Raw genomic sequence first — 20922 nt, forward strand, 5'->3', positions numbered from 1 at the left:
GCTGCCACCCCTCAGAGTTACTGTCATACAGCTGCAGTACCAAGTGGAGCCACCACCCGGTCACACTGTTTCCTGGGAGGGATGGAATTCACAATCCTGCCTGGGATTTATGGGGATGGAGCCTGAACAGACAAGGGTCTGATTCTTGGCTCTGCTTTTTACCATGGGCTGGTGGTAGCTAAGTTTCTTAACTTTTTATGCTCATCTACCCCATCTATAAAACATATTAATAATTCATGCCACTGGTAACCCCAAATGACCTTTCTGAGGAGTTTTAACCCAGGGCACCTGGCACCTACGGTGCTGTGTTTGATCTTCAGAGGCCTGGCTTGGGCAGTACCAATGACCTTCCTGTTGGTGTGGTGATGCCATAAACAGGGACATTCTCTAGTGGTCATAGCAGCCACTCTGAGGAATGGTAAGATGTCAAAAGCTGGCTTTCGTGAACCTGGCAATTTCCAGAAATCAGTACACATTAAAAAAAAAGGGGGGGGTACCTGCAATTTCATCTTTAAAGTTTGCACATCTTTATTTATGTTCTACTTTGTAGTACACTTGGGAACTTGCTCATTAATTCTGTTTTTACATTTACTCAGTGTGTGTGTGAGAGAGAACAGTTTTTTGAGTTGATCCTCTTGTGAGTGTGCCTCCTGAGTTCAGGAGACTGAACATCAGGCTTGTCTGCGAGGCCCCTTACCCAGAATTCACCTTGCCGGCCCTGGCTTAGATTCCTTTGAGGAGAAAACCCGCAGTACCTAGGACACAGAGTTAAAAAAACTCTAAATTTCCTATCTGGGTCATTTAGATGTCAATCATGTTTTCACTTCACACACAGCCATGATTTGCTTTTCCTTTGCTTTGCTGTGGAGTGAGCCCGACCAATACCAGTTGTGTTTGTAGGGTCATTCTTGGAGGATAGAGGCTTCTGTTTTCAGGCCTCCCCCGAAGAGGCCTTGTTTCACATCAAATTTGCAAACGCTATTGCTATCCAGATGGGGGTTTTCCTCCCTTTGTTTTTGCATGACAGAGGTAGATGGAGCACTCGCTTGCCTCAGGGTGTCTAATCTACATTTTGTGAGGCACTCAACCTCTGGCCTTTGAGTTAAAACAAAACTCTGATCACAGACACAGTCACTGATAGCCATTTTAGAAAGAGTGACATGAGCCAAAATAGTTATCCTTGTAATAGTATTTAGGAAACACCGGTTGCTCCATACTTTAACAAGAATAAGAAAATCAAAAGCATCATGCCAAAATCTGGGAACATGGAAAATTTTCAGTACAAAAAAAAAGATCAGGAAATGGAGTTTTTAATTTAATTCTGCCCCTAAGATTATGTAAGTGTAAAACAAAGTGGGGTTTTTGTTTGTTTAGTGAAAATCGGGAAGTCGGATTCGTCTGTTAAAAGACTCCAATGAGCCTTGACTTGGTGCAAACTGAGTTTTGCTTTGGCTGGGCCAGTCTTGAGGACAAGGTCTCTCCCGGCTGTGCTAGCAAAGGAGTCACGATGATGTGGATGGTACCTACCAGGTTCTCTTCACACAGTTCTCTGAACTGGTAGAATTTCTGCGCCATGAGAAGTTGGGCGCTGCCCACTGCGGTTCGGATTTTCCCTAGAACTGAAAAGAGCAGACAGGGAAGTTTACATGATAGCTCAATGTTAAGACTTAGTCTGGTAAACAAAGCGAAGAGAAAGTTATGGCGTCACAGTTTGGGAAAAACAGCACACACCACGTGCTCACTCCCACCCGGGCGGGTCCTTGAAACCCTGGACTACAGGGTTCAAGCACGAGGTCAACTTGGACAAGCCCACGTTTATTGCTCTGGTTTCTCCGGAGAACTGGAGTTCTCCGCCGCAGCACCTTGCAGTCCACAAGGAGAGACAAATAGCGTTCCCTTCATGGTCCAGACAAGTGTCATATGCATATTTCCCAGTGTGGTTGTTGGTTTATGGAGTCTGCGATCCCGATCTGCTGGCTGGCTTTTCCAATTCGGATTCAAACACAAGATAAGAAATTCTAGCTTGGCTGGGAGGAATCTCCTAATCACCCTGACCATTTTCCCAGAGTTCAGTCCCTTGTGTTCTCTGACAAGTGAATTGGCTAGGGAGTGATGAGATTCAACCTGTTGCCCAGAGTACGCCAGCACTGACCGATACAGCTTTCTATTTCTCTGCAGTCCAGTCCCCTTTTGAATTAACGTCAGTTTGGTGCAGAGCCTTGCCCGTTGCAAGTAAACTATTTTTGGTCCCAGTAACTGCCTCTGAGGGCCTCTGCAGGGGCCAGGGTCTGAGTGTCCCCAGACCTCCCCCTGCTCCCGCAGCCCTTGTAGCTGCCCCTCCTGGAGCTCTGCCATGTGGCAAACTGCCCTCCTCTTGTACCTGAGTGGGCAGAAACCTCCCACAAGGGAAGCCCAGAGAGAGCCCAGGACCCCCTGAGGCTTGGCTAGGCTGGGGATTTTGCTTGGAAGAGACAGTATGGGATTCAAACAATCTCACTGATGATTCCTGCTTCTTTTTCTCAATCACAAGGTCAGGCAGAAGAAAACTAATAAAGCAATCGGGGCATTGTCCCTGGCTTTTTAGGAATTTCCTGTGCTGGATTCAAAATGCCAGGCCAGATCCAAGTCCGAGATGCACATTCTTCCTAAGTTTTGTTCAAATATCTCAGCATCCTCACTGGTAAGTCAGAACACTTCTACGCTTACATGTTCCCAGTCATGCCAAGTCGCCTGGGGACACACATTTGTAGCCTCTGTTGAGTCACAGTGTTCCTCTGACTTGCAGCTCCAAGCCCTGCTTTTAAGAAGGATCTTTTCTTTTTTGAGACAGGGTTTCTCTGTGGCTTTGGAGGCTGTCCTGGAACTCGCTCTTGTAGACCAGGCTGGTCTCGAACTCACAGAGATCCTCCTGCCTCTGCCTCCCGAGTGCTGGGATTAAAGGCGTGCGCCACCAACGCCCGGCTGCCCTGCTTTTAAAGTCTTCCTCTTTCACTGGAAAATCGTTTGAGTGAGGTTTCTCCCTTTTTAATTTTAACCATTATTTTATACAGGGTCTCGCTACACAGCCCTGGCTGACCTGGAACTCACTATGCAGACCAGGCTGCTCTTAGACTCAGGGAGATCCACCTGTCTCTACCTCCCTTAGTTACTTTAGTGAACAAATGGAAAAGGTGAGCCGAGAGGCCTCAGTTATACCCGAATGCCTGTACTATGTCAGACTATATAAAAGGAGCACACCCACACACCCTCAAAAAAAAAAAAAAAGGGTCTCTTGTAGCGAAGGGTGATCTCCAATTCACGATGTAGACAGGTATGAATGTGGATTTCTGATTCACCTTGCGTACTCCCCCACCACACCTGGTCGGAAAGTGTCACACACTCCTCGACAAACAAACAGCAGTGGAAGCAACAGGCATAGAGCAAAAGGTGGGAGAGTCTATCATGAAAAAAGGAGAATCGTAAGAAAAACACATCTTGCTAACGTCTGGACTCCGCTCTGTAATGCCCCAGGTCAAAACTCAGCGGAGTAGGAATCGAAACTCTTCTGTAGGAGCTTCAGTTAATCAAACGAAACACTAGAGAGTTCTGGGGCAGGCCTACACACACACACACACACACACACACACACACACACACACACACACACACACACGCGCGCGCGGCATCTTTCCAGGGTCATTCTTGAATTCACTATTGTTCCGCAGCAAGGTGGAGGCCAGCCTTGAAGCAGCTAGCCTGGCCCTCAAGGCCGAAGCCAAGGCCAAAAATAGGGCAGAGGAGCCTGGCAGGGCTTGGGAATCCAGTCCCAGAGCGGGGACGGGGGCCGAGTGGGCTCTGCGCATTCATTCATTCACACCGCCAGCAAATACTGGCGAGGGTATAGCATGGCAGGCATGACATTAACGGTAAATGGCAGCGGTTAGCAAGGCAAAAGTCCCTGCCTTTTGGGCTTTGCATCCTGGTAGGGCGCACAGGGGAAAAGGGAAGGGAGCAGTCCCCCTCAGAGGCGTTAGACAACGCAGCCTTCTTTCTCTGTCTCCTGAGAAACGGAAGACAAACGAGCAGCAAACACACTCTGGGGTTTCAGCTACAGCATGCCCAAACAGTCTGTCTCGGCGGCAGCCACAATTTGACAGTGCCACTGCCTCTTATTTAGTTCTTTATTTACCTCATTTTTTAAATAATTCATTTAACTTTATTTTATGTGCATTGGTGTGAAGGTATCAGATCCCCTGGAACTAGAGTTTCAGACAGTTGTGAGCTGCCATGTGGGTGCTGGGAATTGAACCCCGGTCCTCTGGAAGAGCAGCCAATGCTCTTAACCACTGAGCCACCTCTCCAGCCCTTTATTTACCTCATTAAATCTGTGCACACCACTTATTGTGTGCATGTGCCTGAGTGTGCGCACGCATGTGTACCACGGTGTGTGTGTAGAGTTCAGAGGACAACTTGCAGGAGCGTGTTCTCTCTTTTGGCGGTAAAAGTCTTGCGGGTACTGAGGACTGAGTTCAGGTCATTAGGCTTGGTAGCAGGCTCCTTGAGCATCTCGCTGGCTCCCTCTTTTTATCTATTTATTAATTTTTTTGCCACTATTTTTTAAATCTGGAAACAAATTACAATTACTTTCAAGGACTTGATGATTTTCCATTCAAAGAAAATGAGTATCAATATATATGTTCTCCCCAAAGGAACTAATTTTCCCCTTCAGGGCCAAGTGTGGTTCCTTCTGGCCTGACCGTTCTCCTTCTCACCTAGAGTAGAGATAAAGTAGAAAGAGACTGATATCACTGAGATAACCCTCTGGTCCTGGAAAGGTAAGAACTAGGAGCCCTTTAAACTACACACAAAGGGCTGGAAATGGTGGCCATGCATTAGATTCCAGCACTCATAGAAGAAGGTGGATCTTTGTGAGTTTGAAGCCAGTCCGATCTACACAGTAAGTTCCAGGACAGCCAGGGCTACACAGTAAGACTGTTTCAATAAATTAAATATATATATATATATATATATATATACATGTATGTAATTTTAAAAAATTCTATGTGCACTGTGTACATGTATGTCTGTGTGAGGGTGTCAGTAAATGCATATTTTATTTTTTAAATTCTATGTGCACTGGTATTCTGAATGCATGTGTGTCTGCGTGAGGGTGTCAGAAACCCTGGAACTGCCATGTGGGTACTGGAACTTGAACCGTGTCTTCTGGAAGAGCAGTTAGTGCTCTTAACCGCTGAGTCGTTTCTCTAGTCCCATAAATACGTAAATGGGGAAAACAAATACACACAAAAAAACTCTGGATTTGGCCCATCCCACTAACACAGTTAGACCCTGTGGGCTGAAGTGGCAGATTTTCTCTGAATGTTAAAACTGGAGGTTTGGGGTCTCTGTGGGTCTAGGATGGGTTTTGCTCCTAGGGTTCTGGAGAGTTGACTGACCTCCTTTACATGCGAACTTTTCTAGATTATCCAACCAAATATGTTACACACTGAATGTCCCCCCCCCCAGAGGCCTATGTATTAAAATGTTGTTCACTAGCCTATGGGGTTACTGCAAGTAGTAGACACTGGGAAGTGGGGCCTTAGTGGAAGGAACTTGAGCTGCTAGGAGGTTCCTGAGAAGGGGACACAGGTACTCCAGTCCTTGCTCTCTCTTTTTCTTCCCAACTGCCATGAGGTAATCAGTCTCCTCAGATCTGATGTACTGTGCCTCTGAGGGCTTCAGGCAACAAGGTTTAGCGACCATGGGTTGATCCTTTTTCCTTCCTTCCTTCCTTCCTTCCTTCCTTCCTTCCTTCCTTCCTTCCTTCCCTCTCTGTCTCTCTCTCTCTCTCTCTCTTTCTTTTCTACCTGGTTCCACCACCCTTCAGTCCCAAATAAACACACAAAGACTTATATTAACTATGAACTGTTTGGCAGATGGCTCAGGCTTCTTATTGGCCAGCTCTCTCTTAATTATTAACCCATATCTATTAACCTATGTATTTCCACATGGTCTTGGGTTTACCGGTGATGCCGGGTCTCCTTTCTTCCTCGGCGGCTCCTTCGAGACTCCTCTCTGTGTCCCTCTTCCCAGCATTCCTAGTTTGGTAGCCTTGGCTATACCTCCTGACTGCTTACTGGTCAGTCAGTGTTGTATTCATCAATCAATAAGAGAAACATATATTAAAAGCCTACAGAGATTGTTTCTCTATGTATCCCTGGCTCTCCCAGAACCCGCTCTGTAGCCCAGGCTGACCTCCAACTCACAGAAATCCACCTGCCATTGACTGCCGAGTGCTGGGATTAAGGGCATGTGTCACTCCTGCTTGGTTTGTTTCCGTTTGGAGGACAGAATAGGGTATCAAATCCATTGTGACTACAGTTATGGGGGATTGTGAGTTCCTAATGTGGGTGTTGGGAATGGAACTTGGGTCTTGTGCAAGAGCAGTCAGTGTGCTTAACCACTGAGCCATCTCTCCAGCCCTTGCTTCTTTTCCTTCTTTCCTTTTCTCCTTTTTTTGTTTTTGTTTTTGCTTTTGGAGACAGGATCTATTTTTGTAGTCCTGGTGTCCTAAAGCTCACTCTCTAGATCAGGCTAGCTCTGAACTCAGCAAGATCCACTTCCCTCTGCCTCCTGAGTGTTAGGGTTAAAGGCGTGCAGCACCACGCCCAGCTCCGTGTTTTGTTTTCTGAGGTAGAGTCTCTCCTTCCATTCTGTTCTTTGATTCACTCTATGAATTTGCCTTATTTATTTTATTATTGATTTATTTAGAACCAGGGTCTTACTGCATAGCCCGGGTTGATCTCAACTTCCCTAAGACAATCTATCCTCCCTACCTCAGGCTCCAGAGTATCTGGGATTCCAGCTGTGTTTCAGTGCACCGGTTGAATTTCCCTACATGAAGTATTTATCTTTCTGTGACTGGATTATTTCACCTAACACAGGGTCCTCCGAGTTACTCATGTTGTCAGACAGGATCTTCCTCCTCCTCCTGCTCCCCTTTCTCCTTTTCTTCTTCATTTTGGTTTTTCGAGACCGGGTTTCTCTGTGTAGCTTTGGAGCCTATCCTGGAACTCGCTCTGTAGACCAGGCTGGCCTCGAACTCACAGAGACCCACCTGCCTCTGCCTCCCGAGCACTGGGATTAAAAGTGTACACCACCAACATCGGCTAACCTTCTTTTTAAGGCTCAGTAGCATTCCATGGTGTCCACGCATAGCACTTAAAAATCAGGAGAGTGTGATTTCTCTCGATTATCAACAACTTCCTAGAACCAGGTGTGGCGGCACGTCGTCGTCCTCAGAGGGCTGAAGCGGGAAGATTCTGAGTTCAGGACTAAAGCCAAGCTGCTACTTAGTGAGACCTTGTCTCAAAACAGCAAAGCAAGGCAAAACCAGGCCAAATATCCACCTTCTAGCCAGTGCCACTGGGCAGCAGGAGCTGCCGTGGGAATCTGAAGATGAGTCAGCCCCAGATGCAGTGGCTGAGCGCAAGGTCCCGTCTGCTGTGAAGAAGGTGGAGGGTCTGGGGCTAACTCTACAGAGATGGTTAGAGTAAATTACAAGCCCCGTGTTTTCTTTTAAAGATTATATGTCATAATGAGAAGCAGGGAACCACTTCTGTGGGGAGGGGCGTCTATGCAAACTATGCTTTGAAATCCCCGGGGCTACATTGAATTAAAGACCCAGATATTTTAAAAAGACTGACTCTTCTTTCCCCACTTGCCTGCGTGGGATATGGTTTTTTATTTTTTTATTTCGGGAACATAGAGATGGTAGAAAAAGGTGCAGGGGTGAAAAGAGCGAACAGTTTCTCTTGACCCTTCGAGGGGAATCTGTGATTGCTACGAGGAGGAGTTTTGGTGTTCTTGTGCCAGAGAGCCAAAAGAGAACAGTCCCCTAGGGATACGCATGGCTTTTTGTTTGTTTGTTTGGTTTTCGAGACAGGGTTTCTCTGTGGCTTTGGAGGCTGTCCTGGAACTCCCTCTGTAGACCAGGCTGGCCTTGAACTCACAGAGATCCCCCTGCCTCTGCCTCCCGAGTGCTGGGATTAAAGGCGTGCGCCACCAACGCCCGCCATGCATGGCTTTTTGCTAAGTCAAAATTTCAGGGCTGAACGTGTAGCTCAGTGAGCGTGAAACTCTGAACTCAATCCTTATCACCTAAAACACAAACAAATAAGCGTGTGCATGTGCACGAGCGCGCGCGCACACACACACACACACACACACACACAACAGAAGAACGTTCAAACCCTTCAGCACAGCAACCCTATGTACCTTTCCATATTCCAAGAGAACTGGGTCTCCCTTTTGTCCTTCCTTCCTTCCTTCCGTCTGTCCGTCCTTCCTTCTTCCTTCCTCCCTCCCTCCCTTCCCCCTCTCTCCTTCCTTCTTTCTTTCTTTTTCTTGGTTTTTTGAGACAGGCTTTCTCTGTATAACAGCCCTGGCTGTGCTGTAACTTGCACTGTAGACCAGGCTGGCTTAAAACTTACAGAGATCCGACTGCCTCTGCCTCCCAAGTGCTAGGATTAAAGGCGAGCACCACCATATCCCAGCTCTCTCTCTTTTTTTTTTCTTCCTAATTTTTATTTTTGAGGCAGAGTCTCACTATACAGACTTGGCTGGCCTGAAACTTACTATGTAGACTGGGATGACTCAGAGATCCACCTGCCTCTGCCTCCTGACTCCCAAGTACCAGGACGAAAGCCACCACGGCTGGCTTGCTCTCAGCTCTGCCCCAGTTCCACAGCCGTCATGCCTCAGACACCAAAAAGAACATACATACACCCTCAAACTCGTTATGCAGTCAAGGATAACCTTCAACTCCTGATTATCCTGCCTGCATCTCCCTGGCGCTAGGATTGGAGGTGTGTGCCAGCTGCTACGCCTGGGCTATGCAGCGCCACTAGGAGCTCCGCAAGGGCCACAGAGCTACAACACAGAAGACATGGCGGCAGCACTTTCTCCCGTCCTCATGACCTTGCTGTCGGAGCCACAGACAGGGAGAGGAGAATCAAAGGCATATTTCTCACACCTTTTACGTCGAGTCCCGGAAGACTGGGAACTATATATCACATGCAGGAGTCTATCTAGCTGCCCTCCCGCGGGGGGAGGGGCCATCAGTGGGCACACCGGGTAGAAGCGGTTAAGCGGCTTGCCACCTCTCCTGCGGTGTTTCTGCTGTGCTCCTTTTCCCGCACCACTTTCTTTGACATTACAGGCGCTGCGTCCGAGAACAGCCAGCTTCTTCACAAAGTAACTGTCCCTCTCAGGACCACTTATAACCCCTCTTCCTCCTGTTTTTCCTGCATTCCTATGCATAGCTGCCTCTGCCTTTTGCTCATTCTTCCAGCTCCGGGTGGCTACTTACTTGATTTTCCAACCAGACCACAAGCTCCTTGACTGCATAGTTTGGTGTCCTTGCAGCCATGCAACCCCTGAAGTTTCATTGAAGGAATAAGTTTGGAAATCAACTAAATTGGCTATGGACTCTATGTCATCCCCCAACACACACACACACTACCAATAACAACAACAATAACCAAGTTAACAGCAACAATACACACTAGGTTTTTTTACTCCTTTCTGTTTTTTTCTTACACTATCCGTTAAATTACTGTTGAGTAGTTAAGTCCCTGCTTATCTATTTTTGAGACAGGGTCTCTCTACATAGCTTTGGCTGTCCTGAAACTCAGTAGGTAGATCAGGCTGGGTTCAAACTCAAAGACCCACTGCCCCTGATTTATGAGAGCTGGGTTTAAAGTCGTGCACCACCACACTTGGCCTGCAATTCACTATATATCTCAGGTGGTCTTTGAATTCACCATCCCCCTGCTTCTCTGTCCCAAGTGCTGGGTCTTCTTGTGCCTGGAGACCCATCCCGAGAGTGTCAGACCCTATGGGATAGGTTGAACATTATCTGTGGATGAAAGTAAGTAAGTTACCTCGTGGGGATGTTCCTCCATTATATCCCAAGAAGGCCATCAAAAATGGGAAAGGCGGCTAAGTTCCTAATTGACTAACCTTTTGATCTTAGCAAAGCCTGCCTACGCAGTCTCAGTTGCGACCTTCCCTGACCTAGAAGCTGTTGGCGAGTAGGTGGCTGTCAATGTTCACCTTAACTAGAGAAGGCAACTCCAGCATGTGGCCAGCCTAGGAAAAGGCAAAGCTCAGAATCCCCAAGTGGTGAGCAGGGAATGCCTATCACCGAAACGCCCGCCCTTGTAAATCAAAGGCTATCTGCTCCCAAGTTTGGGCTCCTCCTTATCCATTTGGCTTTTTTCTTTTCATTCTGTGGACCTTTGGGGCAGAGGAGGAGAGAAGAGTGGGGGAGAATGTGAGTCCATTCTTCCTGTTTTAAAGCCACATGGATCTGTTGTCAGTACAAATCTGTATGAGACTGTCTGTGCATCCTTGAGGCAGTTTCTCCAATCTGTGGCCCAGAGGCCACTTCTCCTACACACACAGATCAGAGGTGCTGTCACAGCGCGTCTCTGCCACATGGTCTGACCTGTTCTCTTACTGGCTGATGCTACATTTCATAGGAGTACCGTCTATTTTATTTATTTACTATTACTGGTACTCGTGGTAGAGTCGGGAATTGAACCCAGAGCCTTGGATACGCTAGGCAAGAGCTGTAATCCCAGTCTGTACCTGCTGTTTATTTATTTCTTAATCTATTATTTTATTTAGTGTATTTGGGTATTGGTTGCATGGATGTCTGTACACCATATGCATGTGTATACAGTCTTCTGCCTGCATGCCAGTGGAGGGCACCAGATCTCATAAGGGCACCAGATCTCATTCAAGGAGGTTGTGAGCCACCATGTGGTTGCTGGGAATTGAACTCAGGTCCTCTGGAAGAATAGTCAGTGCTCTTAACCTCTGAGCCATCTCTCCAGTCCCTGCTTTCCCTTTTTAAGGAGCCAAAACTTGGTGGCTGCTAACGTATAAAGAACAGAATTCTCAGGGAGACGTCCTCTGCACCATGGGAAGGGCTCCCGTGAGGGGAATGATCCTGAACTCCCTACCCTCCTGCTTCTCCCCCTCTGTTGCAGGTTCCAGGCAAATGCCACCCACCATTGATGTATCTGGCGCCGGAGAGCTAACTTATTGCTTAATAAATGCTAGATAGGCGCTCTGCCAGCTGAGCTGCATCCCCAGGCCCTGTTTTGGTTTTTTAAAGTGAGTTTAGGCTGAATGTGGTGCTACAGGCATGACATCCTGGTCACTCTAGACCAAGGCAGGAGGATTCCCCCGAGCTCAAGAATCAGAGAACAGCCGGGGGAATACAGTGAGTTTCTGAAACGTTGCAAGAATTCATCAAGCTTTCATAATTTCCCTCGTCCCCCCAAAAAATCCATCAGTTTTAATTTTTAAGTTTGTTAGACTTTGGATCAACATACACCAGCCACAAAACTGTCAACATCACATGCCACATGTACAAATAAAGACAGTGCCTTTGGAAGCTGAATGAAGCCAGGTATGGTGGCTCACCTGGTAAACTCTAGCACTGGGAAGGCTGAGGCCAGAGGGTTGCCCCGGGTTCCAAGCCAGTTTAGGCTACACAGTGAGACTGTGTCTAAAAACAACAACAGAGCCGGGCGTTGGTGGCTCACGCCTTTAATCCCAGCCCTCGGGAGGCAGAGGCAGGAGGATCTCTGTGAGTTCGAGGCCAGCCTGGTCTGCAAGACCGAGTTCCAGGACAGCCTCCAAAGCTACACAGAGAAACCCTGTCTCGAAAAACAAAACCAAACTAAAAAGCAACAGACAAACAGGGCTGGTGAGACAGCTCAGAGAGTTAGGTGCTCACGATCTGAGCTTGATTCCCCAGACCACGAATAATGGAAGGAAGAGAGCCAACTCCAGACAGTTTTCCTCAGGCCTCCAAATACATGCTGTGGTACATGTCCCTCTCCTGTCCCAGTAAGTAAATGCAGAATTAAAAACAAACAAAAATCCCTAATTAGGAAAAAACTGAGCTACATGAAAACATTTATTTATATATGTATAATTTTTGCAACATGTGTTTCCGTGTATGTGCATGCCAATATACATGCATGTGGTGATAGTTATGATTTATTAAAGCTTGCCTGAGGATTCAGAAAGCAAAGCCAGACTCAAGATATAGAGACCAGGCAGTGGTGGCACACACCTTTAATCCCAGGACTCTGGAGTAAGAGGTAGAAGGATCTCTGTTAGTTCAAGGCCACACTGACTACACGAAATGGATCCAGTCCTAAGAGAAACAGCTCACATGAAGTTGATCTCAGAGCACTTGGGATCATGCACACCTTTAATCCCGGCACTATGGAGGTGGAGACAGGAGGATATGCCTGGGGGGGTGGGGGGGGAGACAGGAATTCAGAGCCTTTTGCCTCTGAGGATCCCTGGAGACGGGATTGCCATTTCAGCTGGGTAGAGGTAAGAGCTAGTGGCCGGCTGCTTTGCTTCTCTGTCCTTCATCTTGAAGCCTGAACCCCAATATCAGTCTCTGGGTCTTTTAGTTTTCCTGCTACACATGCACATACACAAAGCTATGATTTAGGGCCAAGAACTCCTTCGCTAAGGCAACCTGCAGAAACTAGAATTTTTCTTCCCCAAGGAAAGCCATAGAAGCTCAAATCTTCCTTCTCAGAGTTGGCCGTAAAGCAGTTCTCTGAGTCTGCCTCTACCTCCTGAGTGCTGGGACTAGATGTATGCATCATCAGCACCTAACCTACCTCGGTTTTTTTTTTTTTACACAGGGTCTCTTATTGGTCTTGACCTCAAGCAAGTAGGCTAGATGGCCAGTCAGCCCCAGGGACTCTCCTGTTTCCACCTTCCCAGGGCTAGGAGTGCAAGCACGTCATGACCCCTGACACTTTTTGTGAGTTCTGGGGCTTGCACTCTGACCTGAGAACTCTTGCTTGAGAGGCCAGTGTATGACAGGCCTCACTGTATCCTTTCTAATGTCCTTTGTAGTGAATTGATTGACGAATGTGTTTCCCTGAGTTCTGTGATTCATTAAGGCAAATTAATTGACCCCGAGAAGAGGTGCATAGGACTTAACACCGCCTCTTCTCTTTACACTTTTAAAACTGTGTGCATGTATTTGTGTTTGTGTAGCAGTGTATGCACATGTATAGGTTCCCTCAAAGGTCACAGGCATCTGATGCCCCGGAGTAGGAGTTACAGGAGGCTGTGAGCTGCCCAGAGTAGGCTGTTGGGAACCAAATTTTGTGGCCTTTGTTAGAGCAGTACATGCTCTTCCCTGCTGAGCCTGTGTATTTGTTTTTTAAGACAATTTGGGTTGTGAGATTATCATCTATAGTGTGTATGCATGTGTTTGTGTTGGGAGGGGAGTGCAGGGAGGAATTGGTCTTTTGAGTTGACCTTCAGCCGGGGGGATTTGATGGAGTCCAAACTGAACCGCATTAGAAGACATCAGCTAGCCGGGCATGGTGGCCCAGCACTTGTGAGGCAGAGCAGGCAGAGCTCTGTGAGTTCCGGGTCAGTCTGGTCTACAGTGTGAGTTCCAGCCAGGGCTACATAGAGACGTGTTGATTAGCATATGCATACTTTCCCTGGATTGCACTTCTTCCTTTAGAAGGCTCTTGCAGGGGAAAAGTAACAGAGGCCTTGCCCTGAGACTGCCCAGCTGACTCTCAGCAGCCCCCACCCCCCAACACTGCAGGGTTCACTGAATACCTGAGGCTCTGTTTACAATCTGCCCTGTCCTGCCTTCATATTTCCCTATGACTTAGTGCCTCGCTCAGACTCCGAGCACCGCCCCAGGAAAGACACCCGTTGAGGGATGCCTTTCCCATGTCTGTACCAGTGCTGGACAAAGCAGAGAGAGGCAGCTCAGGAGCCGGACATCAGGCATGTCTCACACAATTTACTCTTCATGGCTGTCTCTTCCTGTGGTCGTGAACTAGTCAGAACTTATGAAACAGACCACACGCTGCTCTCTCTTTGTTTCTGTCTCTGGCCCCTACTACTGTGCTACCGTGTGTGTGTGTGTGTGTGTGTGTGTGTGTGTGTGTGTGTGTGTGTGAGAGAGAGAGAGAGAGAGAGAGACAGACAGACATAGACAGAGAAAGAGAGACAGAGAGAGAGAGAGAGAAGGAGAGAGACAGAGACACAGAGAGAGAGAGATGCATAGGAGAAAACCTTTTGAAGGTTCACTTTAAATGTAAGATGATAATTAAACTGGAAGCAGCAAGGATGGGCCCCCACAGCTCCCCATTTAGCCACACACCCAGGGCTGATGAATATGGCCGGGCCTCACAGGCTGCAGCTTTGTCCACCACCTACCAGCTGATGAGCTGCCCAGATTCGGCAGAGGCAGCCCTGGACAGAAACCCAGAGATCACACCGATAGCCAGCCACGATAGCGACCACGCACAGCTTCCGTAACCAAACCTGAAAGCAGGCAGAGCTGACCTAGGATGTCATCAGCAGCCTGGAGTTCCCTGTCGATGCTCACAAGCCCTTCTGTAGGGGATGCTATCCTCTACCCTGGACGCTGCTGCCAGGTGAAGTTAAAGTGGAATTAAGCTGACTCCTACACACGATGTTCATCTGTCTCTTTCGGATAAAGCCTGGAAATTCCGAGTAGATGCTGTCCACAATTCAGGAGGCAAAGATAGATTACCGAGTACAGCAAACCGGGTACTTTATCCCTGAGCCAAACGAAACCTGAGCCTGCTTCCCTTCCCGCCTCCCCTCCCCCCAACCAGCCAGAGACTGCATTCCTAGTGAGAAGGGCTCAGTTCCATCCGGTTGGTTCTTTTCCTGGTTAGATAATCCCAGACGTATCCGTGTAACATGCGAGCTGCTGTCAAGCAGTGCTGAGCCATCTCCCCGAGACAGCTGTTTCACACAAGGGCTGCATTGTCTGAGGAGAGCTGGTATCGTTTTCCCCTCAAGTGCTGGGGAGGCTCTCTCAGCTGCCTTGGCTGGGAAGAAAGCCTTGCTCTCTACAGACTTCCATTATTCTGTTATCTGGCCCCAAACCACCATGGACTGGGAGGGCTGAAGGCCTAAATTAGGGACCAGTGTCTTTTTCTGCTTCGCATTTTATCAGGGGGAGTAATAGCTCCACACACCCAGGGATTCATGGTTTTACTCTTCCAAAGCTAGCTGGGTTTGCTGTCTGTCTTCCCCCAGGCTCCAGGTTAATTGGAGAGAGTTGTCCAGTCTGGGAATGCCAAAAACTGTTCTGCAGGGAGGGGCTGTCTGAGTTAGGATAACTAACGACAGAATAGGCATTTAAAGCGAGACAGATCTTTTCTTCTCTTGTATAGATGACTCTAAACTACCCACACACCAAATCTCTGTGTTGCTTCAAGTAGTAAGGCAGCAAACAGATTCCTTATGGTACTCTCCCTCCCCCCTCCCCCGCCCTCCCCCCTCCCTTCCCCCACTCCCGTCTTCCTCTCATCTCTCTCTGTGTTTTGGACTGTGGACGTCTGTGTTTTCAACTCAGAAAGATGTTTAATAAAATAGCTTATATTCCTATGAACACGATGACAGCCTTCTAAGCAGATGCGTGTGTTGTTAGGAATTGAATCTAAGGGCTTATACATGCCAGGCAAGTTGCCAGACACTTACCCATACCCCCAAGCACACCTGTAGGGGTCAGAGGTCAATTTATGGGCATGGGCTGTCCCCTTTGCCATGTGATTTCTGGGACTGGATTTAGATTGTCTGGCTTCGTGGCAAGCACCTTAAAGTGCTGGGCCATCTCACCCCTCCCCCACCATTTTTAAATGGACAAAGGGAGGCATTAAATCCCTGCATCAAACATTTGAAATATTTAAGAAATGGGATAACTTTGAATCCTGTCCCTAAGCTTAACCCTATCTAAAATCTCACCTAGCTGGTCAGTAAGATTTTAGACAGCCTAACCTAAAACCTAATCTTAACCCTCACTGTTACGCTAATCACACAACCCCAATCCTCATTCTAACACTATGGCTAATCATACATAATTCTAGCCCTAACCCTGACCTTAAACCCAATATTTTTTGTGTGTGTGTTGTTTTGTTTTTTGCAGTCCGGGCTGTTCTGGAATTCACTCTGTAGACCAAGTTGGCCTCACACTTAGAGCCAGCCTCTGCCTCCCTAACCCTGAGTGCTGGGATTAAAGGCATGTGCCGCCACCACCTGGCAAACGTCACCTTTTATAACCCTGACCCTAATATAAATAAACAAATAAACAAACAAACAAATAAATGCAAAAAGTTGGGAAAATCTGGGGACTTTAAAGGAAAACTAAGCAAGTGTTGTGTTTAGAATTTCCCTTCCCCTCACTGTGATTCTGTGTATGATGACTATAAATACCGAGTCTCCTGGGAAATTCTTGTTTGTTTTTTTCCGTCTCTTTTTGCTTTCAAGAAAAAGAACGTATGAAACGTACACCTTAGCTAAAGCACGGGGGGGGGCCGGGGGTGATATTGGAGGCCCAAAGTCGCCCTGGTCCCTGAAGAGATATCGTCTTTGCACAGGAGGCAAAGAGCCCATCACAAGACCTGGACAACCTAGACGTAGCTGCTTGGTTTGGTTCTTTTTCTGTCATCCACGAATTCAAACAAACAAGGGTTGGTTACTTCGAAGTTTAGCTCTTCTCTGAGAGCAGGGGTTGAGAGGGAAGAAAGGAAGGCTGAATCAGAGGATTTGGGGACACAGACTGAGGCTGTCATCAGAATAGTGGGAAAACTGCCGAGGAGCCAGGGGCAAATGCATGTGGCGAGCGTTCCTGAGGGTCTCAGCAAGCCTCACACGGTGTCATTACATTGTCAAGTGTTGCGCCTGTCCTGTCAGACACTTCTGTGTTCTGTGACCTCAGACAAGACACTGCCAGAGAGCTGTTTGGAGGGCAAACAAAACCTCTCAAAGGCTCCGGCCCACTCTTAGGGGGTGTCACAGGGCTGGGTTCCCACTAACTTGGATTTGCATCATCTGAAATTGGCAGTGTTTTGTGGGTTCTTTTTTTTTTTTTTTTTTTGTCTTTGGAATTACCAGCTAATTCAGAAACTGGTAATCCCAGCAGATTAAAGTATGGCTTGAGCCGGGCATTGGTGGCACACGCCTTTAATCCCAGCACTCGGGAGGCAGAGGCAGGAGGATCTCTGTGAGTTCAAGGCCAGCCTGGTCTACAAAGTGAGTTCCAGGACAGGCTCCAAAGCCACAGAGAAACCCTGTCCCGAAAAACCAAAAAAAAAAAAAAAAAAAAAAAAAAAAAGTATGGCTTGGGACATGAGATAAATGGAGACACTGTTCAAGTGCTTGCATGATGTAACTGTGTCATATGAAGCCGGACAGGAAATATGGGGCTCACCTAGCTGTCCACCTGGTGCTCTCACCCCTGCCAAACCTACCCACTAACCTACCCACTACTCCCAGGAGGCCACATAGCACAAGGGGACGGTCCTTGAAACTTTTATGGCAACAATAACTGTTAGTTACTTGCTGTGATTTGAATGTTCGTGTCCTTTCAAAATTCTACGCTGAAACTCTCCACTGAGGAAAGAGCCTGGAAAAGATGGTTAGGAGCCAGGCAGTGGCGTTGCATGCCTTTGATCCCAGCACTTGAGAGGCAGAGACAGAGAAATCTCTGAATTCAAGGCCATCCTGGTCTACAGAGTCCCAGGACAGCCGGGACTATACAGAGAAACCTTGTCTCGAAAGGAAAAAAAAATAGAAAGAAAAGAAAAAGATGATTAGGTCTTGTGAACAGAATTAGTGACTTCCTAAATGAGGCGGGGCGGGGGTGGGGGTGGGGTGGGGAGGGGCTTGTGTAACCTTTCTACCACCTGAGAATGCTTTAGGAGAGTTCCATGCTGGCTCCATCAGCGCCTTGATCTGAGACTCCCCAGCCCAGTCCCTTAGCTGTAGCCACCTGGCCAGACTAAGAACTTCCCACTTTGGTAGGAAGAAAGTTGTTGCTGAGTTAAAAACAAAAACAAAGCTGGGGCCTGGAGAAATGGCTCAGTGGGTTTGATTCCAGCAGTGGCAGTGCACAATCATCTGTAACTCCAATTCCAGAGCATTCCACTCCCCTCTTCCTCTGGCCTCTGAGGGCACCTGGCATGGACACGGTTGCAGACAAACACCGATACACATAAATAGATGGGATTTTACAAAGTCTTATGAGATTAAATATTTCAAAGGTCTAAATGTATGTCTAATGATCCCATCTTAAATAACTTCTTGTTGGAAGCAGTAGTGGTGCAGGCCTTTAATTCTAGCACTTGGGCGGGCAGAAGCAGTTAGATCGAGTTCAAGGGAAGCCTGAGCTTTATAGAGAGATTCTGTCTCAAAAAAACAAAAACAAAAAACAAAAAAACAAAAAAAAAGCAAAAACAAAAAAAGACAATGAGTTACTTCTGGCCTTACGAAGCTTTCCACCTGAAAACGAGAGTGCAGACTTCATAAAATGAGGATTCAAGGAGGACCTGAGAGTCCCTAAGTAGTCCTGGCAGCCACGCCCAGTGCATCCTAACTGCAAACCCAGCTCAGAACAGTAAACAGTCAAGCTGTCCCTTCAGAGGCACTACTTTGAAATGACCTATAGTTTTATTCTTTCATTTCTTTCTTCCTCTTTTCTTCCCTCCCTCCCTTTCATTTTCTTTCTTTTTTAGTTATTTTTGAGGTTGTATTTTAATCCCCAAATTTCTCCCTCCCCCTTTCTCCCTCTTTTTCCCTGCTCTCCTTCAAACTCGTGGCTTCCTTTTCCATCAGTTGTTATTGTGTGCAAATATGTATATGAATATATATATATATACATATTCCTAAATATAACCTGTTGAGCTCATATAATGTTGCTTTTCTTTGTATAGGGTTGAGGCCCTGTGGGCTTCTCCTTCCTTCCTTCCTTCCTTTTTTCCTTCCTTCTTTTGGGTTTCACTGCTCACTTGGAGCCTCTGGCTCACCCTTATACAATCCATGGAGTCCATTCCTCTCTTCCCAAATCCCACCCACTCAAAGAGTCTCACTATGCAGCACTGGCTGTCCTGGAACTTGCTCTGTAAACCAGGCTGGCCTAGTACTCAGAGATTCACCTGTGTCTGCCTCCCAAATTCTGGGAATAAAGGCGTGCGCCACCACCGGGGCCAGATTGTTGATTTCTATTAGCCTGTAGCTGAGTTTAGTCTAGCCTAAAGCTGCCTCCTACATAGCTTTAAGGATGCTTTGTAGCCGGGCGTTGGTGGCGCACGCCTTTAATCCCAGCACTCGGGAGGCAGAGGCGGGCGGATCTCTGTGAGTTCGAGGCCAGCCTGGTCTACAGAGTGAGTTCCAGGACCGCCTCCAAAGCCACAGAGAAACCCTGTCTCGAAAAACCAAAAAAAAAAAGGATGCTTTGTTCACAGGGAGGCCAGAGGGGGACTGGAGGGATATTGCAGCACCCAAATACACTTACTGCTTTTGCAGGGAGCCTGGGTTTGGTTCCCAGCCCCTCTTGAAAATACCAATCATCTCTAACTCCAGTACCAGGGGATCTGATGCTCCCTTCTGATCTCCACGGGCATCAGAGACACATACGTGGTGCACACAGCATACACACAGGAAAGCATTCATAGACAAAATTAATAAACAAGCCTTTAAATTAAAAAAAATTGTGTGCATTGGTGTTTTGCCTGCATGCATGTCTGTATGAGGGGGTCAGATCACGTGAAAGGGGCCATGTTTTATTCTTTCTTTCTTCTTCTAGTCCTCCCTCCCTCCATTTCATTTCTCTCTCTCTCTCTCTCTCTCTCTCTCTCTCTCTCTCTCTCTCTCTCTCAGAGGTTGTCTTTTAATTGAATTGAATCTGAATCCTGCTGAAGAGCAGCCAGGGCTCCAAAGTCAGGGCTTCCAACCATTGAACCATCTCTCCAGTCATAAATAAGTCTATAGCAATAACAACAAAAGGCGGTTAGCACATACCTTTAACCCCCAGCACCTAGGAGTCAGAGGCAGGTGGATCACTGATCACGGAAAGCTTGAGGACAGCCTGGTCTACATAAAAGTTCCAGACCAGCCAGAGCTATGCAGTGAGACCCTGTCTCAAGAAGGAAAACAAAACAGCAAAATAAACTGGTCAGCTAGCCCTGCGTGGTCACGGTACAAGCCTATAATACCATGACCCGGCAGGCTGACACACACCTATAATCTTAGCACTTGGGAGGTGAAAGCAGGAAGATCAAAAAGTACAAAGATATCTTTTGCTACTGAGCTCCAGGCTAGCCGGGGTTATATAAGAGCCCCCCACCTCTCAAAACAAACTGGCTGAAAGATGCAATAAGCAGGGTTTCCATTGGCCTATACACTATTGTTATTTTAATATTGCATGTTAATAAGACTAATAAAACTATAAAGATAATAACCCAACACACACACATTGAGATGGCTATTAGTGTTGTCAGCCTGACAAAATCTAAAATCCACCTGGAAATGAGGAGGAGGAGGGAGCCTCAATTAAGACAATGCCTCAGTGGGACTGGACTGCAGGCAAGCATGTGTGGTATTGTCTTGATTGATAATTGATGTGGAAGGGGCCAGACCATTGTGGGTAGGGCTATCCCTGGGCTTGGTGGTACAGGGTTCTATAAGAAAGCCAGTAAGTAGCTCCCCTCCATGGCCTCTGCATCAGCTCCTGCCTCCAGGTTCCTGCCCTGTTTGAGATCCTGTCCTGACTTCCTTTGATGATGAAGAGTCGTATGCAAGTGTAAGCCAAAGAAACCCTTTCCTCACCAACTTGCTTTTGTTCATGGTGTTTCATCATAGCAGCAGTAACCCTGACTAAGGCAGACCTTAAAACTAGTTATAATAATAATAATCTTACTAATAGTAATAAATAAAATTATTGTTGTTATTTGATTTTTCAAGATAGGGCTTGTCTGTATTGCCCTGGTTGTCCTGGAATTCCCTTTGTACACCAGGACCGCCTTGAACTCACAGAGATCCACCTGCCTC

General features: G+C 47.3%; 1 protein-coding gene across 13 annotated transcripts in view; it reads right to left on the reverse strand.

Moving 5' to 3' along the window:
* The window catches only part of Dlgap1 (DLG associated protein 1), a 796987-nt gene that overhangs the window by 9904 nt on the left and 766161 nt on the right, over window positions 1-20922 (reverse strand). For all 13 annotated transcript variants that reach the window (XM_040752844.1, XM_040752843.1, XM_040752842.1 and 10 more), the window contains one exon: window positions 1528-1619. In XM_040752844.1, the coding sequence (XP_040608778.1) occupies window positions 1528-1619 (92 nt within the window). The remainder of the gene's footprint in view (window positions 1-1527; window positions 1620-20922) is intronic.

This window comes from Mesocricetus auratus, unplaced genomic scaffold (genome assembly GCF_017639785.1).
Source record: "Mesocricetus auratus isolate SY011 unplaced genomic scaffold, BCM_Maur_2.0 Super-Scaffold_100010, whole genome shotgun sequence".
NCBI classification, from domain to species: Eukaryota; Metazoa; Chordata; class Mammalia; order Rodentia; family Cricetidae; genus Mesocricetus; species Mesocricetus auratus.